This window comes from Mustela putorius, unplaced genomic scaffold (genome assembly GCF_011764305.1).
Source record: "Mustela putorius furo isolate JIRA1106 unplaced genomic scaffold, ASM1176430v1.1 tig00004036_pilon_pilon_pilon, whole genome shotgun sequence".
In the NCBI taxonomy this organism is placed as follows: domain Eukaryota; kingdom Metazoa; phylum Chordata; class Mammalia; order Carnivora; family Mustelidae; genus Mustela; species Mustela putorius.
In genome coordinates this window covers 129,228-157,001 of record NW_025422172.1, presented here as the reverse complement: position 1 = coordinate 157,001, position 27,774 = coordinate 129,228, and the positions used below count along the sequence as shown (strand labels likewise).

The 27,774-nt window shown below is 38.1% G+C and overlaps 1 protein-coding gene across 1 annotated transcript; it reads left to right on the top strand.

The window, feature by feature from the left end:
- Nucleotides 1-5,936: 5,936 nt before the first annotated feature.
- Nucleotides 5,937-26,955, top strand: LOC123389834. The gene is made up of 2 exons (XM_045072449.1): nucleotides 5,937-6,124; nucleotides 26,177-26,955. Exons 1-2 carry the CDS (start codon nucleotides 5,937-5,939, stop codon nucleotides 26,910-26,912), a joined length of 924 nt encoding a protein of 307 aa, XP_044928384.1. The 3' UTR covers nucleotides 26,913-26,955.
- The last annotated feature ends 819 nt before the right edge of the window (nucleotides 26,956-27,774 follow it).

Below are 27,774 nucleotides of genomic sequence, written 5' to 3'. Positions count from 1 at the left end.
GATTGTTTATTGAATGCTTTATTGTGTTTGTTAATTTTGATGCAAAAATCTACCATCTTTAATTAAGAAAATGCCATTTCATTAAAGTCATCCAATAACAATAGTCACATCCCTATTGTAAGTTGTTTTTGTTGGCACATAAAGGAAAAATTTAGGTGTCCCCTAGAACTTGGGTGACAAAGGAAGTTCTAACTAGATGCAACAAAACAAAACTAATCAAAGAACTAACATTTAAGGACTCCATAGAAAGACACAGTTTGGTGTCTAGACCATGACTTACAGGAACTTAGTTGGCCAAATGGTGTAGTTAAAGAAACAACAGGACCCTCAGAAGGAGACTTTTTCGGCAATAAAGCCTAAATTAGGCTTACTTGATACACCCCTATAATAATGAACCTTCAGGGCTGCGCCAGACGTTTCCCTGGCCCAGAAACACTACTATCTTGTCCTGCAGTTGATTCCTCCCAATAGGATTTACAGATGCATCAAGACTTTGGCTGAATGAGAACAGCCTATCCACACGATTTTTTTCCCTTGCTCTGAATTCATGCTAACTAAGCAAACTTCTCCACTGTAAAGTGTCTGCATACCTTTATAGGAATACCTTTATAAGTATAAGTCTGGGAGCAGGTACCAATGATGTAAGATACTGAAATTCTGACCTTCACTGAAGTAAGTAAATGAAGATTATCTAAAATGGAAAGAAAAAAAAAAAAAGGAAAGAGTCCCATAACAAGTTACTTAGACATATAGAAGTGAAAAAAAAAAAGAGGAAAAAGGCAAAAATCAAAATGAGTGCTTTGGGGGAAGTAGGAATAGCGATGAAGCATGAGATAACCACATTTTGTTATAAGTTTTGTGCTACTCTTGAACTTTTAAAAGCATCGTATATTATTTTGGGAAAAAGTTCAAATTTCCTACTCCATAGATTTTCCCAATTGTGAAAATATCATACTTGAGGAAGAAAGTACAAAGTGTACAAGTACTGTATAACTAGATACCCTCATCTCTAAACGTCACATTGTAACCACCACTCACATCAAGAAACTGAGCGCTGCAAGAGACTTAGAAGTGACTTCTAGTGATTGACGTCCTCAATCACACTCCAGTGGTAACCATTATCCTAGCTATTGTAAGGATATATTCTCCACTTTTCTTTACAGTTTCAATACCTACATGCTCACCCCTAAACATAGTTGCGTTTTTGCCTATTTTTGAACTGTAATATAAATGGAATCATACCATATGCATCATTTGGTGTCTTGTATAGTTTTCTGAAATTATTTTTTAAGTAGGCTCCACACCCAGCGTAGGGCCCAGAGTGGGGTTTGAACTCACAAACCTGAGATCAAGACCTGAGCTGAGATCAAGAATCAGATGCTTAACTGACTGAGCCACCCACGTGCCCCTGTGCCTTGTATCTTTTGTTCAAGCTTATGTTTTTTTGTTTTGTTTTGACAGATTTTACTTATTTATTTGTCAGAGAGAGAGAGCGAGCGAAAGTGAGCACAGGCAGACAGAGTGGCAGGCAGAGTCAGAGGAGTAGCAGGCTCCCTGCGGAGCAAGGAGCCCGATGTGGGACTCGAGCCCAGGACGCTGGGATCAGGAACTGAGCTGAAGGCAGCTGCTTAACCAACTGAGCCACCCAGGCATCCCTGTTCAAACTTATGTTTAAGTTTAATCCTTGCTGTATGTAACTGAAGATTGTTCCTTTCCACTGCTGCATAGCATTCCATTTGATGACTATATCACCATATACCTATTTTATTGTTGCTATTGTTTACAGTTTGGGGCTATTAGAATGGGGTTGCTATAAACACATTATACATGTATCTTATTGCATATGTTTAAAATTCTCTAGAATCCACATTTAGGAGTGAGTTGATGGTTCCTAGGCTATGTATGTGTTCCACTGGATAAGAGGAAGATAAATTGTTCTTGAAAGGTTTTGTAACAAATTACACCCCCCACAGCAACCATGGTCTGAGAGTCCATGCTGTTATCCATCCTTGCCAAAACATGTTAGTGTCAACGTTTTTGAATTTTCCTGATTAAAAATAAAGTTAAATACTTTCATATATGCTTACTGAAATTTTGTATGTCTTATTTTGTGAAGTCCTATTTAAATGTTTTTCCCATTTTTCTGTGGAGCCTCTGCCTTTTTCTAATTTATTTATAGAAGTTCTTTATATTTTCTTAATATGAATCCTTTGTATATTGTATGTATTAAACTGCCTTACACTCTGGGTGCCTGGGTGGCACAGTTGATTAAGCCTCAAACTCTTGATTTCAGCTCAGGTCGTGATCTCGGGGTCCTGGGAACGAGCCCCATGTGGGGCTCTGTGCTCGGCACAGAGCCTGCTTGTCCCTCTCCCTCTGCTCCTTCCCCCCCCTATGCTCTCTCTCTTTCTCAAATAAATAAAATAGTTTTTAAAAAACCTGCCTTACACTCTATGGTTTGTCCTTGTACTGCTTTATTGTTGTCTTTTTTTTTTTTTTTTTTAAGGAATAGAATTGTACAATTTAAGTACTGTTCAATTTATTGTCTACAATGTTTGTATAGTCTGTTTTAAATAATTTCCTCTATAATAAAGTCATGAGACTCTTCTCACTTATCCTCCAAAAGTTTATAATGCTGCCTTTCACACTTGGGTCTTCAATCAACATAGGAATAGATAGTGTGGGGTCAGAAACAAATTTCATCTTTTGACCCATATAGATAGCAAATTTTCTCAGCCCCATGTATTGAAAAGAGAGTTTCCCCACACTGATCTGTAATATCACATTTTTTCATAAACCAGATAGCTACATATATGTGGTTTTATTTCTGGACTCTCATTCTGTTTGCCTATTCTTGCAACATGCCACCTTAAGTACTATAATTTGGGAAAGTCTTGCCTTCTTGTTCTTCCTCAGAATTATTCTTAGCCCTTTACATCCCCATATAGGTTGTAGAATCAGCTCATTACACATACATACTGACAAATCCCTGCACCCCCAAAATATATACACACACCAACCTGTTAGGATAGTGATTGGGAATACACTGAATTTATAGATAGATTAGTTTGGAAAGAATTGATATATTTTAAAATTGAGTTTTCTATTCCATGAATATAGTGCATCCCTTCAATTTAGTTAGGTCTTCGTGTGTGTGTGTGTGTGTGTGTGTGTGTGTTGGCAGGGGGAGAGAGAGAAATTGAGATAGATCTACCCCAACATATCTTTTCATCCATCCATTTTGAAGTTTTATAACATTCTCTATAAATATCTTACATGTATTTTGTTAAATTTGTTCATTGACATCTGACATTATTTTTTATGCGGTGGCAAATACAATTCCATTTTCATCTTCTATTCAATTAGAATTTATATGTTATTTCTAAAAGCAGTTTCCCTAGCAATTAAAAGCTATAAACAGCCTTTTTTTTCTTTTCTTTTCTTTTCTTTTTTTGAGAAAGAGAAAGAGAAGGAGAGAGTAGGGTGGGGATATAAGGGAAGGGGCAGAGGAAATGGGAAAGAGAAAGAATCTTAAGCGGGATTGATCTCACAACCCAGGATCATAACCTGAGCTAAAATAAAAAATCAGATGCTCTAACTGACTGAGCCCCCCAGGCGTCCCTACACACAACTTTTTAACGAAAGTTAACTAGCATTCCTAATTTCTACCAAGATGATGCAAGGATTCTAAGATACTTTATTTCAATCCTCACTCATATATATAAATTGCTTTTCAATTTTATAAAACTTGAGTATCATTGTTTTATGCAGTCAGTGTTTATTTACATTTATTCATTTCTTTACATTAAAAAAATCTTCATTTCTTTTGTAGCTTAGATCTTCCATCTCTGATCATTTTACTTATTCTGAAGTATAAATTTAAAATTTGCTTTAGTATGGATCATGGCAAACTCCATCTTTTTGTTTGTTTGTTTGTTTGTTTGTTTGTTGGAAAAATGAATTTTCCTCCCTACTCTTATTTTCTGGAAGATATTTTTTCCTGGGAGAAGTATTTTATTTATTTATTATTTATATTCATTTTTTGAAAGATTTTTTTTTTCCCCAAGTAATCTCTGCACCCAGCATGGGGCTCAAACTTACAACCCTGAGATCAGGTGTCCTATGCCACACTGACTGAGCCAGCCAGGTGCCCCTGGGAAAAGTACTTGAGATTGTCAGTTGTTTCTTTCTGTATATGGAAGATACCATTGCAATGTTCCATGGCTTCTATCGCTGATAAGAAGTCTACTATAAGTTTAATTGTTGATCTGCTGGAGGTAATTTGTACTTCTATTCTGGATGGTTTTAAAATCCCCATTTTTGTCTTTGGTGTTGCCATAATGAAGTCACCATAGTGAACCTGTAGTTCACTAGCCTGTGTTTAGAGTTGGATTTCTTTTTAATATACTTGGAATTCGTTGGTTGCTTTATTCCGTGGATTGGTGTCTAGCATGCATTCTGAAAAAAAAAATGAGGCATTGTCTCTTCAAATATTATCTTTGCCCCAGTCGCTCTCCTTCTCTCTTATTCTTGTGAAACTATGATCAAGTTTGCTTTAGATCTTTTAATTCTATCCTTCATTTTTCTTAACCTCTTTTCATATAATCTTTTTGTCTCTCTGTATTCCTTTTCTTTGTGGATAATCTTCTTTTAGTAACTTCCAGTTTTCTAATTCTTTTTCTAATTTGTCTCATCTGTTAAACTCACCCAATGAGCTTTCCATTCCAATTTTTGTATTTCAGTTGTAGAACTTATATTTGGTTCTTCTTCATATTTTCTATATCATTCAAAAATCATTTTCCCATACACTGCAGATGTTTTTTTAGGGTCTTTAATTTCTTGAAATAAAACAGTTGCTTTATAAACAAAGCCTGATAATTATAAAATCTTTTATTGCCATCAGGTTGTAACTGCCAATGATCTCTTGAGAATTGTTTCCTTGTGTACTAGTTTTTTTGTTGTTGTTGTTGTGATGAATTATTTTCCTTTGAAAACTAATTGTGAGAATTATTTGAAACCTATCGTAGAGAGACAGTCCAATCAAAAAGAATTTGTATTTGCTGTAATAAAAAATTCTTAGGCACTACTAATTGCAAACACTTTCAATTATATGCACAGCTTGACATTTGGGAGAAGTTTTTTGGGTAGTAAGAATATAGGTTGCAAATCCATCTATTAACTTTTTTGTGGTTGTGATATATCCAAGACAGGCAATTTCTCAATGTCAATACAAATTTTCTGATGTATTCTATGGTTTGGGTTGGTTGTATTTTTATATGTCCCTGGCTTTATGTAGGAAGAGTACCTCATTAGACTCCCCATTCATTAGGCCCTAGATTTTAACTTCTGAATTTTATGTCCTGTAAGAAATATAAATGGCCCTTTTGCCACAATTTCACTATTCTGCTTACCTCTCTGGGTGTACAGTTTCTTATAGTGTATAGTGTATAACTTCTCTACTCAAAATGCTAACAAAACAGGAGGCTGGGTACTGAGACACTAGGAAACACGCTCAAGGAATAATATCAGCCCATGATTTAACTCTTTGAAGAAATAATCTTGGTTTCCTCCTTGGCTCTTGAAGATTGGTTAATTATCATGAAGGACACAATAACTATCTGGACCAGGAAGTTCACACCATCAGACTATCTCAGTGGAAACAAATGGTCATTGATGTTCTTCACTCCAGAAAGGCAGCAGAACAGGAGACAAAAGTTTGGGAAAAACTAGCCAAAATGTATAAGACCACAAGAGATGTCATCTTTGTATTTGGATTCAAAACCCATTTCAGTGGTGCCAAGACAACTGACTTTGGTATGACTTAGGATTACTTGGATAATGCAAAGAAAAATGAACCCAAAAATTGAGTTGCAAGACAGAGGATGTATGAGAAGAAAAAGACCTCACGAAAACAGTGAAAGTAATGCAAGAGCAGAATGAAGAAAGTCAGGGGGACTACAAAGCCAATGTTGGTGCTGGCAAAAAGTGAACTGGAGATTCAACAACAGAAGGAGAAACACTTGGCAGTGACTTTATCTGTGGTGATTGTGCAGATTTTTGATGAGAGAATTAATAAACCAGAAATTAAAGGAAAAAATGAAAGTATCCTCATGATTCCTATAATGTACCAAACCACAGCAAGGACAAACACCCCCACCAGAACAAGAGATGTGAAACATCATCTCAAATAATCAAACTATTTACTAGGAAATGGGTACATTCCTATTGAAACTTGAAGGTATATGCTATAAAATAAATGAACTATGGATTAAAGTCATTTGGAGAATCCACAAGCACTTTCTCCAAGAAATGCTTCTCCAACCTAAAGCAGAATTTTTCTAATTTAATTCTTTCTCATCTTTAAAGCTTTTCTGGTTCCTCTCAGTATTTGCCTGACTTGACTCTCAAAGTCTTTTCTTTGGAGTGTGCCATAGCAATTATGTTTCTCAAGGTCAGGTGATAGGTGGCAACTAGGAGAGCTCAGGTCCAGGTCCTGGCTTCACCATAATTCCAAAACTCCTTTGGTTAATGAAATGCAAGTCTGATGGATTATTATTTCTGGATCTTGACTCTGTAAACTGGATTAGCCCTTGCAGTCTCTGGACTGCTACAACAGACTAGAAGGCTAAGACTTGAGCCCTATGGGCTAAGTGCCTAAGGGCACTTTTGGTCACTTACTGCCCACTAAAGTGGGTTTATTCAAGAGTGATAATCTTCTGAAAGCTAAACATGGAGAAAAAGCTAAGTGTATGTAAACTATGTATCTGCACCCAAAACTAGTATTTGTAGATGTGAAACTAATTTGTTCATTATTTTTTACAGAGAATAGAGAAAAAAGGTTTAAAATGTGTGTGTGTGTGTGTGTGTAAGTGAAGAGATGCCATTTCTCCCCTAAACTGTGCAAGGCTATAAATCATACTATTTGAGACAATTGTGCATGTATTTACTTCCTCTGAATTATATTTTCACAACACAGTTGCCAAGTATTGGTCTATTTCTACTGCAGAGAGTAGTGCCTGGAATTTGTCAGGGTTCCTCTGCTATTACTCTGTGGGTTGTGCGGTCGTCAGGATTACGTTCAGTGTGTATGCGTGGGAAAGGTGCTGGCGGTGGGTGGGAGGTAGGCAGAGGGAGAGGCAGCAGGAAATCTGAAGAGTAAGAGATTTACCTAAGAAGATTATTTAAAAAAAAAAAAAGGAAGAAGAATATTTTCTTTTCTTTCTCAGAAAGAGTAAGTCTGATAAAGAAATATAGTGTATAAAACAACAAATATTTAGGAAAAAAAACCTCAAATTTTTATTTTTTAAAGACCAATTTATAATATTAAATTTCATGCTGTTAATAATTCTTGAGTAAAACAATTTTATGTATAGCATGACTAATTTCTCATATCAAGATTTAGTAACAATAACAGAAATTTACAGCTGGAAGGAAACTTAGTACTCTCCTAGACCTTGCCTTCATTTTTAAGAAGAGAAAACAGAGCTAAAAGGTTGACTTGCCAGAGGTCATAGTCAGTGATAAAAAGGCTAGGATCCAGGTCTCATCATTTCCTCTCAGATGTCCTTAACACAAATAATTTTGAAATATTAACTTTTCCAATTTGCAGAGCTTTTCATTTGAGCTCCACAACACATTTTCACATAAATCATATTTGTAGGAGATATTATAAGCATTGCACCACATCCCAACATGAACATATTTCAAATCTGTACCTCTCTACTTTTAATTCATTTTTTTACTAAGAACAGTTAAGAAAAGATGTTTGTATATAAGTATATATTAAGAATGCTGCCTTAGACTATTCTTACCAATTTCATTAACATGAAATATATCTGAATTACTACAATTTTAAAAATTTACAGCAACCATCAATCTCAAAGATAGACCTATTTTCTAAAAGTCATACCTTCTAAAATCAAGCAAATTATGAAAAAGGGGAAGTGAACATGAATCTTTTTGAAAATTACGCAGCACTCTAATTGAAAGTCCTTTACCCTTCTACCGTTTTTATTGTTTTTCATCTTTCCCCAAAACTACATATAAATAATATGAGAAAAGGTCTTCATCGATCCATACAAAGTTTTTAAGCAACAATGTAATACTACTTCATTACAAGTCCTCTGGGTACAGAATCTTTTGGTGTGGACATGGAACTGACCGACGGAAGTTTCAGTCTTCGAAATGCTAGCTCAGAATAAAGACCAACATGTGGAGGATGATAAACTAGTCTGGATCCCCTTAATAAAAAGACCAATTTTCAATAAAAATATGGTGAATACATTTGTATGTTTAAAAATGCACAACTGTTTATGTTAAAAATAAAATAGCTTTGGGGGGAAACCTTAATAACGAATTAATGGAATTCATAGCACAGTTTTTATAAGAAAATATTTTCTAGGTTCCTTGTTTGGAGGCTGGGAAACTGTCTTCCTTTTGTCATGGATAATGGCCACTGGCAAAAAGGCAACATGGAGGCTCAAGGAATAAGCCCTCCTCTCCAGAGGAACACAGCATGAGCACAGTACAAAGACAGCATTAGTTATGTCTTCATAAGTCAGATGCTCAGAATCCATAATACCTAGACTCCTATTAATGTTGAATGGGACAATCTATAATAATGTGATCACAGTGATTACAGGTCTGAAAGGGATAAAATAACATTTTGTCCAACTCATAAAAATCTCACCGGATCATGAACATCTAACTAAGTTTCTAGTTTATGTCATATATGTTCCAAATCTCACCACCACTGAAATCTTAGGGTATAGGTATTATCATCCTCATTTAGCAGATGAGAGAACTGAGAGACTAAGAGAAGACAAAACTCTGGATGATTGACACATCTCCAAAGGCAAGAGAAACAAAAGCAAAAATGAACTACTGGGACTTCATCAAGATAAAAAGCTTTTGCATGGCAAAGGATATAGTCAACAAAACTAAAAGGCAATCTATGGAATGGAAGAAGGTATTTGCAAATGACATATCAAATAAAGGGCTAGTATCCAAAATCTATAAAGAACCTACCAAACTCAAACCCAACAAACAAAAATTCCAGTCAAGAAATGGGCAGAAGACATGAATGTTTCTCCGAAGAAGACATACAAATGGCCAACAGACACATGAAAAAATGCTCATTTCTCACCAACGGGGAAATACAAATCAAGACCACCACAAGATACCACCTCACACCAGACAGAATAGCTAAAATAAACAACTTAGGAAACAACAAATGTTGGTGAGGATGCAGAGAAAAGGGAACCTTCTTACAGTGCTGGTGGGAATGCAAACTGGTAGAGCTACTCAGGAAAACAGTATAGAGGTTCCTCAAAAATTTATTTTTTTTAAGATTTTATTTGTTTATTTGACAGAGAGAAATCACAAGTACACTGAGAGGCAGGCAGAGAGAGAGAGAGAGAGGAAGCAGGCTCCCTGCTGAGCAGAGAGCCCGATGCGGGACTCGATCCCAGGACCCTGAGATCATGACCTGAGCCGAAGGCAGCGGCTTAACCCACTGAGCCACCCAGGTGCCCAGGTTCCTCAAAAATTTAAAAAAGAGAGAGTTACCCTATGACCCAGAAATTGCACTACTAGGTATCTAACCAAAGGATACAAACATGGTGGTTTGAAGGAGCACCTGCACCCCAGTGATTGTAGCAGCCATACCTACAATAGCCAAAATATGGAAAGAGCCCAGATGTCTATCAACAGATGAATGGATAAAGATTTGTTATGTGTGTGTGCATGTGTTATATGGAATATCACTCAGCCATCAAAAAGAATGAAATCTTGCCTTTTGCAATGGATGGAACTACAGTGTATTATCCTAAGTGAAGTAAGTCAGAGAAAGACAAATACTGTATGATTTCAGTCATATGTGCAATCTAAGAAACAAAACAGATTAACATAAGGGAAGGGAAGGAAAGATAAAACAAAATGAAAATGGAGAAGGAGGCAAACCATATGAAAGGCTGAACTCTAGAAAAAAAAACTGAAGGTTGCTGGATGGGAGGTTGCTGGGGGGAAGGGGTAATTGGGTGATTGGCATTAAGGACATAACCTGATATAATGAGCACTGGGTGCTATATGCAACTGATGAATCACTAAATTCTACTCCTAAAAATAGTAATACAGTATATGCTAACTGAACTGAATTTAAGAATTAAAAAAAAGTCTGTGATTCCTTTGCTAAGATGTGCTGAGCTCTATCACAATTGTGTGACTTAAATGAGCTATAAATTAGTGTTCATTCTTTCCTATAGATAATTCTCATTGTTCTTTAGTGTAAATTAACCGAGCCTTATTAAGTGTGGCTAACTGTCAGGCTAAGGATACACGGACAAAACCAAACCCAGAGACCCTCAAAGAGCTCAAACCAGTGGAGAAGTTTAATATATAAACACCCTGTTACAGATGAAGGCGATTGCAATGAAAAGATCACACAGAAGTGGGGTGGTAGCAGCATGGAAGAGTAAAGGATTAACTTCGTTTGAATTTTCTGGGGAAGATTCTTATAGAAGATGACTTCTGAGGGGCACCTGGATGGCACAGTCAGTTGAATACCCACCTCCTGTTTGCAGGTCAGCTCATGGTCTTGGGGTTGACGGATGGAGTCCTGTGTCAGACTCTGCACTAAGTGAAGAGTCTGCTTGAGTTTTTCTTTCCCTCTCCTTCTGCCCCTCTGCTCAGGCTCACTCACTCTGACTCAAATAAATAAATATTAAAAAAAAAAAAGGGATGACCTCTGAGATTATTTTTGAAAGATAAACATGAATTCACGAGATTGGGAAGGGCCAAAGAGCATTCCAAGCATTTGGTAGGTCCTGGAGACTTCTCCCTCCTGGCATGTAATTATAAGCTGTCCCGCACTGCTGGTGTATAAAGTAAGTAAGAGTGGGGCCTGTGGGACCTGAGGCTGAAGAGGCAAAGGCAGATTAAAGAACCTCACGTGTGCCTGTTACAGTTTGAATTCAGCACAAAGCCACTAAGGAATCATTGGTGGGTTTCAGTTCTCGGAGATAAAGTATGTATTATATTCAAGTTTGAAACTGATGATGTTGGTAACAGATGGATTAACCAAACACCCTAAAAGGGCCTCTAGAGATCATACATGATCTGGCTCCTTTGTATTTCTCCAGCTTGATTTTGAGTCATCCTCTTCTGTCCTCTATCTGGTAACACTAAACCACATTCGGTTCTCTTTTCTGGGCATTTGTACAAGTGGTCCCTTTGCTTGGAAATTCTTTCTTTTCATTTTGAGGGTCTAACTCTTCAACTTATCTTTTAGAGCTTAACAGGAAGATAATTTCTGTTGGAAAGCTTGCACTAACCCTCAAAAATTGGAGCTACCCATCTACCATGTGGTACTTAGTCTGCTTGTACTTCCCTTCTCAAAGCACTTACTTCACTGTCACGTGACCAACTGCCTGTTGATTTTCTCTCCAGATACTGTGAATTTTCTAAGGGCAAGCTTGATGGCCTGTGTATCTACAATACCTAGTGCAGCCCTGCAATACAGACAGTGTTTGAAAATAAGCTCTTGAATGGGTGCTGAATATCAAGTGTGCAGCTAGCAGTAGATCAATTGGGTGACCAATGATAAAGGTCTGAACTGAAGAGGGTTAGGATCACTAAAACTTGGTGACTTGCCAGAGTTAAAGAGGAAAGAAAAAAAAAAGGTAAAAGATTAAGTAGTGAAGGATAGTTACCAATTTTTAAGAAAATAGGTAGGACAACACAACCATGGTTGCCTATAAACTCTCTCTCTCTGACCTCTCTCCTATTGCTCCTACCTCAGTTTTCCCAAAATGCGAGACTTACTCTTGCTTCACAATGGGCAACTGCTGTTCCTTCATCCTGGAAAAATATTCCCCAAATGTCCCCATGGCTTGCTCCCTCACCTCCTCAGATCTTTGCTCAAATGGTAACTGTATAGTGATGGCTTCCCTGAGCATCCCACTTAGAATTATAACCCTATCCACATCTTGGCTCTCCTTAGTCCTCTTCCCTCCTCTATTTTTTTTTCCCCACAGAATTTATATCAGACACACAACAGATTTATTTGCTTTGTCTTTTCCACTACAGATGTGTTCCCTGAGGGGTAAATATTTGTTAATTTGTTTACTTCACTACTGTACCCTCAGGGCCTAGGACATAGTAGGCATTCAATATATGTTTAATTAATGATTGAACAAGTGAATTAACAGTAGCATCAACATCGGTACAGAGTGGGGAAAAAGTATGCAGAAAATGATTATGTGCACTTTTAAATATGCTCAATTAGAAGAGGTCACTGAGAAGAAAGACAAAATTGGAAGAGTAGCAGGGGGACCCTGGGTTTGCTTTATCCCTCAAACAGAGGAGCTCAACATCAAATCATTTTGAACAACTAGGAAATAGATTTGAGGATTAAGAAAATAATCTGCGTAACTGGAGGGAAAGTGGCAGATGTGAGGTTTGGAGCTATGAACTAGGGGAGAGAAAAGCTGTGGTGCTGGGAAAGGGAGGGAGCCATTTGTGTAGAGTGAAGCCAGGGAGAGAGAGAGAGGGCAGGAGAAAGAACAGCATATAGGGTTCCTGCAATATGCTGGGGTGAGGGGATCCCCTGAATGGCACTGAGAGAAATCACTCCCCCTCCTGGAGTACATGCGGAAGAGGGATTTTGCTTTTCTGTGGACAAAAGGCCCCCTAGGAGCCACTGAGTGGCTGTTTAGCAGCAGGGGACAGAAGCATGTGTAGAGGGCAGATATGCTGGTCACAGCTTTCCACTGTGGGGCCCAACAGACTCCACTCTGTGTGACTGCCTTTATGGGACAGAATGGTGCTGGGCAAGCTGCAAGCCTCTCCTCCTAGGGAGAGAAGCAGGTCCACACCTTGCTGGGTCCTTTAAGATTTGGAGTTTTCAATACCAGCCATGGGACAAAGATAAAACACATAACTGTGGCATAGCGTGTGCAGATGGCCAGGCACAGGGAAGTTGAGGTGCAGTGATATGATGAAAGCCTGGAACACAGGAGAAGAAGTTGTTCACTTTTTTACCAGGGCCTCCTAAACAGTAGCAGCTGTGAGTTTTCCCCCAGGTTGAGATGGTGGGGTGATAGGATCTTCCACACATTCCCTTCCCCCCACCACCATGGTTGGACTTAAGAGAGAAACAGAACCTCCAGGGGAGGCTGGAGTCCCTTACACCAAACCCTGCCCTTGTGCACCCAACAGCGGCAAGTTTTCTAAGGCAGGTCTGACTGTAAACCAGCACAGGGGGGCCTCTCCCTCAGAACAACATACGCTGCCCCACATGTACCAGGTCTACTAATCACAGAGTGCTCTAAAGCATCAGCTTCAGTTCTGGTGGAAATAGGACCAGGTTTTCTTTTCTTAAGAATTTTTTTATTTCTTTATTCTTTATTTTCTTCTTCCTTTGGCATTAGGCTTATAGTTTTGTGTTTATTTGTTGGTTTGTTTCTTTTTTTCCTTTATAGGATCAGCCTTTTTTTGTTGTTGTTGATTCCCCCCCCCCTTTTCCTTCCTTCTTTCTCATTATTTGGAATCAGGGTTATAGTTGTTTGTCTGTCTGTTTTTTCTTCCTTTTCCTTTTCTCTTTTCTTAGATCAGCCCCTTTTTTAAAAATTTTTTTTTTTAAATTAGGCTTATCTCAACAAACAAATCAAAGCACACCTAGTGAAAGGTTCAACCACCTCCCACTGCAAGCACGGAGGAAGTCTGAGCAAACTGACCTGTGGAAAAGGACAGCCAAAACACTACATCAGAGTGCACACAGCATACAACAGAAACACTTCCTGAAGTGCAAGACCCTGGACAGTGTGTGACCCCTTCTTAATATAGTATTCCTCTCAGGAGCAGGAAACCTAACATTCTTTCATGACATGCAAAAGACAGAAACCTAGACATAAAGACAAGACAGAGGGATTCTCCCTAAAAGAAATAGCAGAAGAAATCACAGCCAGGGATTTCTCAAAACAGATGTAATCAATATATCTGAACAAGAATTTAGAATGACAGTCATAAGAATACTACCTGGGCTTCAAAGCAGCATAGAAGACACCAGAGAAATCCTCACTGCAGAGATAAAACTAGTCATGCTGAAATAAAAATGCTATAGCTGAGATGCAGAACCAACTGGATGTAATCACAATGAGGATGGAAGAGGCAGAGAACCAAATAGGTGATAGTGAAAATTATGGAAAATAACGAAGCTGAAAAGAAGAGGGAAAGAAAAACATCATGAATACAAACTTAGGGAATTTAGTGATTCAACAATGTGCAATATTATCTGTATCCCAGGAGTCTCAGAAGAATAAAAGTGTGAAAATGGGGCAGAAAGTTTATTTGAACAAATTATAGCTGACAATTTCCCTAATCGGGGGAAGGAAACAGGCATTTATGTCCAAGAGTCACAGAGAACTCCCCTCAAAACCCAAACAGAACAGGTCAACACCAAGATATATTAGAGTGAAACTCACAAAACAAAAAGATATAAAGTGAGAATTCTGAAAGTAGCCAGGGGCAAAAGGTCCTTAACCTACAAGGGTGGACACATAAGGTTAGCTGCAGACCTGTCCCCAAAAACGTAGCAGGCCAGAAATAAGCAGCATGATATATTCAACACGCTGACTGGGAAAAAGAACACAGCCAAGCGGCAAAGCTGTCATTAAGAATGGAGGGAAAGATAAAGAGTTTCCAAGATAAGCAAAAACTAAAGGAGTTCATGAACACTAAACCAGCTCTGCAAGTAATACTAAAAGGGATTCTTAGAGCAGGAAATAGATACCAAAAAGTGACAGGAACTTTTTAAACCATTTTTAAAAGGAACACAGACAATCTACAGGAACAGCGATTTTACAAGTAATACAATGGCACTAAATTCCTATCTATCAATAATTACTCTGAATGTAAATAGGCTCAATGCTCTAATCAAAATACACACGGCTTCAGAATGGATTAAAAAAGAAAAAAAAAAAAAAAAAAAACCCAAGATGCTGCTTACAAGAGACTCATTTTAGACCAACTGACACCTCCAGACTGAAAGTGAGGGGTGGAGGACCAGGCTAATGGATACCGTGCTAATGAATCATGCTAGTGGACATCATAACAAAGCTGGAATAGCCATACTTACATCAGAAAAACTATATTTTAAACCAAAGACTGTAGTAAGAGATGAAGAAGAGTACTGTATTATAATAAAGGGGTCTATCCAACAAGCTCTAAGAGTTACAAATATTTATACCTCCAACTTGGGAGCAGCCAAATATATAAATCAATTAGTAACAATCTTAAAGGAACTCATTGATAATAATATGATAGTAGGAGGGGCCTTTGACACCTCACTCACTCCAATGGACAGATCATCTTAAGGAGATCAACAAGGAAATAATGACTGAATGGCACACAGGACCAGATGGACTTAAGGGACATATTCAGAGCATTCCATCCTGAAGCAGCAGAATACATATTCTTTTTGAGTGCACATGGAACATTCTCCAGAAGAGATCACATACTGGATCACAAATCAGGCCTCAACAAGCACAGGAAGACTGAGATCATACCATACATATTTTCAGACCACAGTGCTAGGAAACTTGAAGTCAACCACAAGAAAAAATTTAGAAGGACCACAAATGCATGGAGGTAAAAGAACATCCTACTAAAGAATGAATGGGTTAAGCAGGAAATTAAAGAAATTAAAAAAAAATTGGAAGCAAAAGAAAATGAAAACACAACAGTCCAAAACTGCAGCAAATGCAGTTATAAGGAATTTTATCGCAATATAAGCCTTTCTCAAGAAGAAAAGTCTCAAATACACAACCTTAACTTACACCTAAAGAAGCAGGAAAAAGAACATCAAATTAAGCCCAGAATCAGCAGAAGAAGGGATATAACTATGATTAGAGCAGAAATAAATGATATACAAGTAAAAAAAAAATTAGGACACATCAATGAAAGTAGGACCTGGTTCTTTGAAAGAATTAACACAATTGTTAAATCCCTAGGCCAGACTTACCAAAAAGAAAAGAGAAAGGACACTAATAAATAAAATCACAAATGAAACAGGAGAGCCCATAACCAGCAATGAAGAAATTCAAATAATTACAGGAGAATCTTATAAGCAATTATATGCCAAAATATATAAACTACCAAATATATGGAAATATATAAACTACCAAAACTGAAATAGGAAGGAATAGAAAATCTGAACAGACCCATAACCAGCAAAGAAATTAAATCAATCATCAAAAATAACCCAAAACACAAGGTCCAGGGCTGGATGACTTCCCAGTGGAATTCTACCAAACATTTAAAGAAGAATTAATACCTATTCCTCTGAAGCTGTTTAAAAAAGTAGAAAAGGAAGGAAAACTTCCAAACTCATTCTATGAGGCCAGCATCACCTTGATTGCAAAACCAGACAAACACCTCATTAAAAAGAATTACAGACCGATATGGCCAATGATCATGTGCAAAAATTCTCAACATGATTCTAGCCAATCAATTTCAACAGTAAATTAAAAGGACTATTCACCAAGATCAAGTGCAATTTATTCCTGGGCTACAGGGGTGGTTCAATTTCCGCAGGTCAATCAACACGATACACCACATTAATAAAAGGATAAGAATCATATGATCCTCTCAACAGACGCAGAAAAGCATTTGAAAAAAGTACAGCATCGTCCTCGAAAAAAACCCTCAAGAATGTAGGGATAGAAGAACATACCTCAACATCATAAAGGCTGTATACAAAAGACTAAGAGCTAATATGATCTTCAATGGGGAAAACTGAGAGCTTTACCCCTAAGGTCAGGAACATGATAGGGATGTCCACTCTTACTGTTATTGTTCAACACAGTCCTGAAAATCCTAGCCTCAGCAATCAGACAACAAGAAGAAATAAAAAAACATCCAAATTAGCACAGAAGAAGTCAAACTTTCACTCTTCTCAGACAACATGATACTTTATGTAGAAAACCTTTATGTAGAAAGATTCCACCAACAAATTGCTAGAACTGATATATGAACTCAGCAAAGTCACAGGATACAAAATGGACATTCAGAAATCTGCTGCATTTCTATACACCAATTATAATAAAACAGCAGAAAGAGAGATCAAGGAATCAATCCCATTTACAATTACATCAAAGACAATAAGATACCTAGAAATAAACCTAACCAGAGAAATAAAAGTTCTGTACCGTGAAAGCTAGAGAACACATATAAAAGAAACTGAAGAAGGCACAAAGGAATGGAAAAACATTCCATGTCATGGATTGCAAGAAAAAAAATACTATTGTTAAATGGTCTATTCCACCCAAAGCAATCTACATATTCAATGCAATCCCTATCAAAAATAACACCAGCATTTTTCACAGAGCTAGAACGAACAACTATAAAATTTGTATGGAACCAGACAAAACTCTAAATAACTAAAGTGATGTAGAAAAAAAAAAAAAAAAAAAGAAAGGCTGGAGGCATCACAATTCCGGACTTTAAGCTCTATTACGAATCTGCAGTCACTAAGACAGTATGGTATTGGCACAGAACAGACATATAGATCAAAGGAACAGAAAAGAGAAACCAGAAATGGACCCACAAGTGTAAGGTCAACTAATCTTCAACAAAGCAGGAAAAAATATCCAATGGGAAAAAGACACTGTCTTTAAAAAATGGTGTTGGAAAAAACTGGACAGTGACAGGCAGAAGAATGGCACCAGACTACTTTCTTACACCACACACAAAAATAAATTAAAAGTGGATGAAAGACCTAACTGTGACACAGGAAACCATCAATATTCTAGAGAAGAACACAGGCGGCAACCTCTTTGACCTCGGCCATAGAAATTTCTTACTAGACATATCACCGGAGGCAAGGGAAACAAAAACAAAGATGGACTATCAGGACCTCATCAAGACAAAAAGCTTTTGCACACTGAAGGAAACAATCAACAAAACCAAAAGGCAACCGATGGAATGGGAGAAGGTTTTTGCAAATGACATATCAGATAATGGGCTAGTATCCAAAATCTATAAAGAACTTCTCAAACTCAACACCCCAAAAAACAAATAATCCAGTTAAGAAATGGGCAGAAGACTTGAATAGAACCTTGTCCAAAAAAGACTTTCAGATGGCTAACAGACACATGAAAAGAGGCTCAACATCTCGCATCATCAGGGAAATACAAATCAAGACCAAAATGAGATACTACTTCACACCTGTCAGAATGGTTAAAATTACCAACTCAGAAACAACAGGTGTGTCTGTGAGGGTGCAGAGAAAGGGGAACCTTCTTGTACTGTTAGTCAAAAGGCAAATTGGTGATCCACTCTGGAAAACAGTATGGATTTTCCTCAGAAAGTTAAAATGCGAGCTACCCTATGACCCAGCAATTGTATTATTAGTTATTTATCCAAAGGATACAAAAATTCTGATTTGAAGGGGCACATGCACCCCACGTTTATAGCAGTACTATCAATAATAGCCAAATTATGGAAAGAGCCCAGATGTCCATTAACAGATGAATGGATAAAGAAGATGTGGTATATGTACAATGGAATACTACTTGGTATCAGAATGAATGAAATCTTGCCACTTGCAATGATATGGATGGGACTAGAGGGCATTATGTGAAATAAGTCAGTCAGAGAAGGACCAATACTCTGTGATTTCACTCATATGTGCAATTTCAGAAAAACTGTTAAACAAAGAGGAAGGGAAGGAAAAATAAAATAAGATAAAAAGCAGAGAGGGAGGCAAACCACAAGAGACTCTTTAATGTAGACAAGAAGCTGACAGTTGCTGAAGGGGGTGGGTGGGTGGGAAAATGGGCTCGATGGGTGATGGACATTATGGAGGACACTGGTTTGAATGTGAACTCGGTGTTGTATGCAGCTGACGAATAACTGGATTCTGTTCTTGAAAGCAGAGCCACACTCTATGTTACCTAACTTGAAATTTAAGAGAAGAAAGAAAGGGGGGAAGGGAGGGGCGGACGGACGACGGGAGGAGGAAGGAAGGATGGAGGAAAGAAAGAAGCAAAGGAACAAAGGATATAAAGGAGTGCCCAGAAAAACAAGTAAATGGTTCAGAAACTTGCAAATGTGTTTAACTAATTCCAAAGACATGCCCATCACAGTTACATGTACCATTTTTCAACCATTAGTAGATTAGTAGAGATTAAAGATTTGGAAAAGACCCACCTAATTCATGTTTTTGGGTTAAAGTCACAATACAAATGCATACCCACATGCCATATAAATACTTAAGGCTATAAATGAAGCAAACTCGAAAAGAAAATGCATTCCTTTCTCTCACTTTAAAAAAGAAAGAGGTCTCTGAGCAATACAACTGGTGCTCCGGGAAAAGGTTTCAGCTAGTATAAGAAGCATTATCATACTCACAAACAATGTGCACGGGAAAAAAGAAAAATTTAAAAAGCTATAGAAATTGGGAAACATCAATCTTTAAGGTTTGGGCAAAGGAAGAAGAATAAGCAAAAGGGGAGCCTGGGTGAGCCTGGGTGACTCAGTGGGTTAAAGCCTCTTCGCCTTGATCCCAATGGCTCAGGTCATCATGATCCCAGGGTCATGGGATCGAGCCCCGCATTGGGCTCTCTGCTCAGCGGAGAGCCTGATTTCCTTCCTCTCTCCCTGCCTGCCTCTCTGCCTAGTTGTGATCTCTGTCTGTCAAACAAATAAATAAATAAATAACCTGGGGGGAAAAAAAGGCTAAGAACAATGCCAGAAAAGGAGAAAGGAGAGAATTTGAAGAGGTTCAGTAGTATCCAGTGTAAGACAAACTATAATAAAGGAAGAGAAAGACCCAGAGTATTTCATAATTAGGTTACTACTGACTTTAGTCAATGCAGTTTTTTTAGAGAGGATCACAAAGTAACAATGACGAATAACCACCACTTATTGAACAATCACTTATAGGTATATTCAAGGGGGTGATTCAAATGTACTATCGCTAATCTTCCCAACCACATTACCAAGTACCTCTCCTATTATCCAAATTTTATAGAAGAAAACTTAGGCTAAGTAAGATGAAGTGTCTCATATGTTACAGATGAACAAAAAGTGGAGGAGCTAAGGTTTGAGTCCTAGTAAAAATATACCTTATAAAATGTTTTGTTCATATGACACTCTTGATGTAAATTCCACATGCATAAATTTTTGAGGTACAAAAATCTTGCCACTTTAAATACCAACAGTCACATATTTTAAAGATCTTTAAAAGAATTGTTAAAAAACCTTATACTTGATCATTTATGAATGCCATTATGAATGTCAATTGCTGTATTTATGCCTTTGGGAACAGTTGAGTCGTTTAGATTTTTTTGCTTTTATGATGAAAGGCACTATGAATTTTTTTTTTTTTTTGAGAATCTGTGTCTTCATTTTATGATTTTTTTTTTTGCCTATGGGCTAGAACCATGCTAAGTGCTATACATATATCCTCTCAGGTAATCCTCACCATAACCTTATGATTTAAGTTCTAGTATAAGAAAAAAGAGGAGAGAGTAAATAACTTATCCAATGTCACATATTCAGTCCTAGCAGAGGTTTTAGGTCTCTGAGCCTCCAACTCCAAAGCTCTTAATCTTAATTCTGACTCAGCTGTTTTCCAGGGTGATATGCCAATGAGGTCCTTAGTCACTTTGCAGATAGACCAGATTTCCGGATAAGTATTGCCCTAAATGAACTCTGAGATATTCAATTTCCAAAAATTTGCTGTTAATTGGGGAAAAAAAGTTAACCTTTTAGATATTTGGACAAATGCTAACAATTTAAGAAAAAAAAAAGGAAGCATCAGTATTCGTGAGTACTCTGTCATAATAGTTTAATAATTGCATTAATTTCCTATTTGTTACCAAATTACCATAAATTTATAGGTTAAAACAATGCTTTTTATTACCTTGTTGTTGTATAGGGTCAAGTAACCTTGTATAGGTCTCACTGAGTTAAGGCTGGGGACAGCTGCATTCCTTTCTATGGGCTCTTTGGGGGAACCTTCCTTTTCCAGATTCTTGAGATGGCACATCTTCCTTGGCTTATGGTTCCTTTCCTCCATTTTTAAAGCCACAAGAGCAAAATGAGTCTTTATCACATGAAATATATTTCACCTTCTTTCCTGCACTCCTCTTGCTCTTTTAAGAACCCCTGTAATTGGGCGCCTGGTGGCTCAGTGGTTTAAAGCCTCTGCCTTTGGCTCAGGTCATGATCTCAGGGTCCTGGGATCGAGGCCCGAATCGGGCTCTCTGCTCAGTAGGGAGCCTGCTTCCCTCTCTCTCGATCTGCCTCTCTGCCTACTTGTGATTACTGTCTGTCAAATAAATAAATAAAATCTTAAAGAACCCCTGTAATTACACTGGGCCCACCTGTATAATCTAGAATACTCTCCCTCTTAAGGTAAGCTGATTAGCAACTTTGACCCTATCTGTAACCTTAATTCGCCTTAGGCTGTGTAAGGTAACATACGCACAGGTTCTGCAGATCAGAACATAGGCACCTTTGGGGAACTCGTATTCTGAATACCACAGTAAATAAGAAAATTCTCACCTATAGCATAGTATGTTCCTACTATTGGAGAACAGGATGGAGAACATGTGTTCTCCATTTCTTTTTATTTTTTTTTTAACCAATAGAAGGAGAGGGAAAAAGATACTAGGCTGATTGGGAAATACGATTTGGATTATACTATTTGCAGAAATATTTAGGCTGAATTTTCAAAATTTATCTTGCAGATCTTAAAAGTAGTCTTCAGCTATCCTCAGTCTAGGCAATAAAACAGGGGCATATGCTGTGGTCCGGAAAGGTGCTTACTTTCTATAAAAGTGAAAGGATCTGTTCGTTAGTCTTCATTCATCCGTTCACCCCTTGCCCTTGCAAGTTACACTTTCACCCTTCCTAGCAATGTCCATGGCCTCTAATTTACATATATGACCAAAATTCAAGCTATCTGAATGTAACCCATCTTTGATATTAGTGATTCCTCATACATCTTAGTGAAGCCTGCGGGTTTTCAGAGCTTTTTCTATACTTTAGAAAAACTAATTATTCCAACTAATTTTTCCAGCCCTAGAATCACATGAAGGAAACATTTTTTAAGCCACGAGTGGAAAAAGTTTTAGTAACATTTTCTTATCAAAGCTCACCTTCCTCGGGGCGCCTGGGTGGCTCAGTGGGTTAAAGCCTCTGCCTTCAGCTCAGGTCATGATCTCAGGGTCCTGGGATCGAGCCCCGCATTGGGCTCTCTGCTCAGCGGGGAGCCTACTTCCCCCTCTCTCTTTGCTTGCCTCTCTGCCTATTGGTGATTTCTTTCTGTCAAATAAATAAATAAATTTTTTTTTTTAAAAAAAAGCTCACCTTCCTCTCTTTCCCTAATATGTCCTCCAAATTCTCAGAAAGTAACCTAATATTATTCCCACTTCCATTGTAATAAGTTGAACAGGGAAGACTTGCTAACCATAAATATTTAAAATAATAATTCAAAAATTGCTAAATAATTATTAAATAATAATTATATACTAACCTTTATTTTTTTAAACTTTATGTTTCTAGTACTCTTTTTTTTTTTAAGATTTTATTTATTTATTTGACAGACATCACAAGTAGGCAGAGAGGCAGGCAGAGAAGAGAAGAAGCGAAGCAGGCTCCCCGCTGAGCAGAGAGCCAGATGCCCAGCTTGATCCCAGGACCCTGGGATCATGACCTGAGCCAAAGGCAGAGGCTTTAACCCACTGAGCCACCCAGGTGCCCCTAAACTAACCTTTATTACAATGCAACAAAAAAGAAACTGCAGAGGAATAAATTTAAAACAATAAGTTGTATCAATATAAAGAAAACACTGAAACTCTACTAAGAAAATAGAACATAAATGGAATAACATACCTTGCTGTTAGAATGAATATTGGAAGGATAACAACTCTCTTAAAATGAATACATTTTTACTTCACGGAAGTAGAGTTGTCCCAGACCAGCAGCATCGACATCACCCTTTGAATTTTAGGATACACAAATTCCAAGCCTCAACTCAGACTCAGTGAATTAGAAACTCTGAAGGTGAGGCCCCACAAACTATGTTTTAGCAAGCTTTCCGCAAGATTCTGACTGATAGGTGCAAAAATCTGAGATTCCTGTTTTAATGTCATTTTTTTTAAAGATTTATTTATTTATTTATTTATTTGATAGAGATCACAATTAGGCAGAGAAGAAGGCAGAGAGAGAGGAAGGGAAGCAGGCTCCCCGCTGAGCAGAGAGCCAGATGCTCAGCTTGATCCCAGGACCCTGGGATCATGACCTGAGCCAAAGGCAGAGGCTTTAAACCACTGAGCCACCCAGGCACCCGTTTTAATGTAATTTTAACAAAAGTAACAACGTAAATTTTTCCTCAACAGGGAAATAGAAATAGACAAGCTGATTCTAAAGGTCATATGGAAAAATACCCATTAAAATGTTGGCAAAGAAATCAATGGAAAAGAATAGAGAGTCCATAAATATTCTCTCTACATAAAGGAATTTAGTACCTAAGGAGAGTGGCGTTTTATTTATTTTTTTTAAAGATTTTATTTATTTACTTGACAGACAGAGACCACAAGTAAGCAGAGAGGCAGGCAGACAGAGAGAGGAGGAAGCAGGCTCCCTGCTGAGCAGAGAACCGGATGTGGGGCTCCATCCCAGGATGCTGGGATCATGACCCATGACCATGAGCCGAAGAAGGCAGAGGCTTTAACCCACTGAGCCACCCAGGCGCCCCAAGAGTGGCGTTTTTTAAATCAGAGAGGAATGATGCAGAGACAACTGGTTAGCCCTCACAAACAATAAGCCACCCAAATAAATAACGAAATGGAACAATAAGTTCCTGGAAGAAATAAGAGATGAATTTTTATGAACTGAGAAGAAACAAATGCCCTTCTAAGCAAGACATACAGGTAGGAAGAAGACTGGGAAATCTGACTGACTGCTTAAAAAAAAAAATTAACAAAGAAAAAAGTACTGTAAACCACACCATGTGACCAATAATCAGCTAGAGAAAAGAATATTTGTAATATGTAAAACAGACCAAAAGTCCAACGACTCTAACTCACAAAGAGCATTACAAATTAAAACTCAATAAAAAAATGAGAGAAGGATATGAAAAGAGGTGCTGTGTGTGAAGCGAAGAAGACTCACAAACATATGAATATATGAAATATATGAGAAGGTATTATAAGAGAAGAGAAGTAAAACAATAAGGAGAAATTTTCGTCTTTGAAATTGGCAAAACATACTTGATAATCCAATGTGGCAATGAGGAGAAACAGCATTCTCCTTTACCACAAACAGAAGTATAAACTGATGAAAACATCATTGGAGGCAATTTTCCAACATCCATCAATATCTGAAAACAAACACACCTTACATTTCATAGTTAGGAACTTATCGTTCAGTAATAGCACACATGGTCAAAGAGATGTAAATGCCATGGTGTTCATCCCATCATTGTTTGAAATAACAAAATAGTAGACCAAACCAAGTGTCTGTTACTAGAAAATGTGTAAATAATGCCCTATTCATCTTACAATACCAAACACCACAACAACAACAAACTGAAATAGCTCTATGTAGCAACATCTAAGGTAAATTACCAAGTTTAAAAAAATGGTGAATAATAGAGAGTACAGTATATTTCTATATGTATAAAAGGAAATACAGATCTTTTGTCTCTCTATATACATGCTTCTCTAGGCATGTATTTATGAAAGACACACAGTAGCTGTTAACACTAGTTAATATTCTGGGAGTACCTGGGTGGCTCAGTCGTTAAGCATCTGCCTTCGGCTTAGGTCATGATACCGGGGCCTGGGATCAAACTCTGCAATGGGCTCCCTGCTCAGCAGGAAGCCTGCTTCTCTGCTTCTCTCTCTCTCTCTCTCTCGTTCCCCCTGCTTGTGTTAACTCTCTTGCTGTCTCTCTCTAATAAATAAATACACAATCTTTAAAAAAATATTCTGTTTGGGATCCAGGGTCGAGGTGTTTAGGGTAGAAACCTTATTTACAACACTTTTTTGTTCTATTTCTACTATTTGAATTGCTTTTTATTTTTTTTTTTTTTAAATTTCACTATAGTGGATACACATTACATTAGTTTCAGGTGAAAATAGTATAGTAATTCAACAACTGTATACATTATGCTTTCCATACCACAAGTATAGCTGCTATCTGTCCCCATACATTGCTATTACAATATCATTGATTATATTCCCGACACTGTACCTTTTATTCCCATGACTTACTCACTCCATAACCGGAAGCCTGTATTTCGCTCGCTCCTTCGCGGTTTGTCATCCCCCCCCCACCCCCAGCCCTTCCCTTCTGGCCACCATCAGTTTGTTTTCTGTATTTATAGGTCTGATTCTGCTTTTTGTTTGTTTATTCATTTTGTTGTTTAAATTCTACATATAAGTGGAATCATATGGTAGTTGTCTTTTAAAAAGTAGAGCTTAATGTTTGGAATGGTGGAGTAAAAGCAATAGCAACAATGGCAAAACTCTCAAAATCATCTTTTTCCAAACTCTGCAAATTGACTTCAGTTAGTTATCTCATTTTTCTCTTAATCCCATTCCCCTATCAGGTTCTGGAGTAGCAATGAAAACAAAGAGCCTCACCACTCTGGTAGCTGGATAAACTCGCAGCCTATCAATACATATAGGATTAGGGTAGGTTTAGAATTAGAATCCCTGAAATGTCCATACCTAAAGAACTGTCAATATTTGCCTATCTAGCATCTCACCAAACGATTCCATTTTCAAGGCATTTTATTTCATGACTCAAGAGCTGCCTCTGTGCAAACAGTGTTACTTTGGAGCGCTTACGAAAGAAAATCAGTGGCAATTAGTTAGCCCTGAAGCTGTTGGAGGGAACTTTAAGGCTTGGGGCTGATGAGAGGCTGATCAAACAAACACAAATTAAAGGGAAAATTGAAGAATTAAGATGTCCACATGGAACCCTGAAAAACTTCAACATATTCCTGGGGTTCTAGAGGCTCATGTACATGCAAAGAGCTTAGTGCGTGACCATGAAAGACTTGAGAAGGCTCTGAGCTCTCATTTCTGGCTGACTTTGAGACTCTGTGCAAGCAGAAAGTGAAGGCTAAGGCCAAGGCAGGGTTGTGAACTGCCCGGTGGAGCACTGAGGGAACGCCCCGACAAATATACCAAGCCCCTCAGCAAAGGTTGAGAGACTTCTTAGTTCAACCTCCCATCAATCATTGGCTGACTGCTAAGGCACCAGAACAGAGACTTCAGTGCCCACACAACAAAGAACGGACTTTACAGAACCATCACTTAAAACACAGAGAGCAGCTTTCCGCGTCTCCCGCGGCGAGCGGCCGGTCGCAGCGGCGTGGTCGCGGCTTCCCGGCCCACAGCTTCTTCGCCGGCCCCGCCGCCGCCGCGGCGCTCGCTCCTGCCTCTGGGCCGTGGGAAGGTGGTGGCCGGAACCGCGCCGGCGCCGCCTGCGTCTGCGGGGCTCTCTGCAGCGGGTACTGCATCTGCTTCGGCCGCAAGAGGCCGAGTGACCCCAACTTCGAGAACAGGCTTCGAGAACGAAGAAAGAAACAAAAGCTTGCCAAGGAGAGAGCCGGACTTTGCAAGTTACCTGACCTTAAAGATGCCGAAGCTGTTCAGAGATTCTTCCTTGAAGAAATACAACTTGGGGAAGAGTTGCTAGCCCAAGGCGAATATGAGAAAGGTGTAGACCATCTGACAAATGCAGTTGCTGTGTGTGGACAGCCACAGCAGTGGCTGCAAGTGTTACAGCAGACTCTCCCACCACCAGTGTTCCAGATGCTTCTGACCAAGCTTCCAACAATTAGTCAGAGAATTGTAAGTGCTCAGAGCTTGGCTGAAGATGATGTGGAATGAGAACATGTCAACATAATCTCAATTAAAAATATTTTTAAAATCTGAAGTTGGAAGATGAGCAGCTCTGGGGGGAAAAGGGCAAATAGGCTTGTTACGGACTGTCCTACACTGAAATCTACCAAAGTTAATTTTTACTTTGTGTAGATCCATTCGCCTGTTTTATTTATTTTTCCCAGTGAAAAGTGTATTTTGATACACTATGCTGTCCATTTTATAAATATACTGATTTACCAAAATATCATGGATTTTATTCCTAAAACGTGCAATTAAAGTGTACATATAACATCACATTACTTAGGTTAAAAATACTCAGTGCTTAGTTTTGAAAGATAGGCCGAAAAAGTATAGGAGAAAGCTGAAGAATGCACGTTCTTTTTAAGCTCGTATATTTGCTCTCCATTAAAGAATTGGATGGAGTCTATCAAAACTGAACATTAAAATCTTTGAGAGATTATTTTTTTTCCTTTTAATCTCTTAAATATGATGTGAGAAGTGCTGCTGTGCTGTATTAATTCACCTCCTCCCCGTGTATTTGTCATTTTAATCGGTGGGCTTAATGTGTTCTGGATATTTATCGTATTTTAGATGTATGTAGTAAATAGCACCGGGAATTAAATCTATGTACATCCTTTTTCTAGCCATGTGAGCCTCACTAATTACTGTCTACCCTCTTTCCTCACTTAAAAAATGAGGGAATTGGTCTGCTAATTCAGAGAAGTGTCCCTTTCAGCTTTTAATTCATTTGTTTCTGTTAAGCACCACCATCTCCTGAGGGATATATTGTGTTTGGACAACCAGGCCTTGCATTTTTTTATACTCTGAAGTTTGCATGCTTGCCTGACTTAGTATTTCTGAACTGATT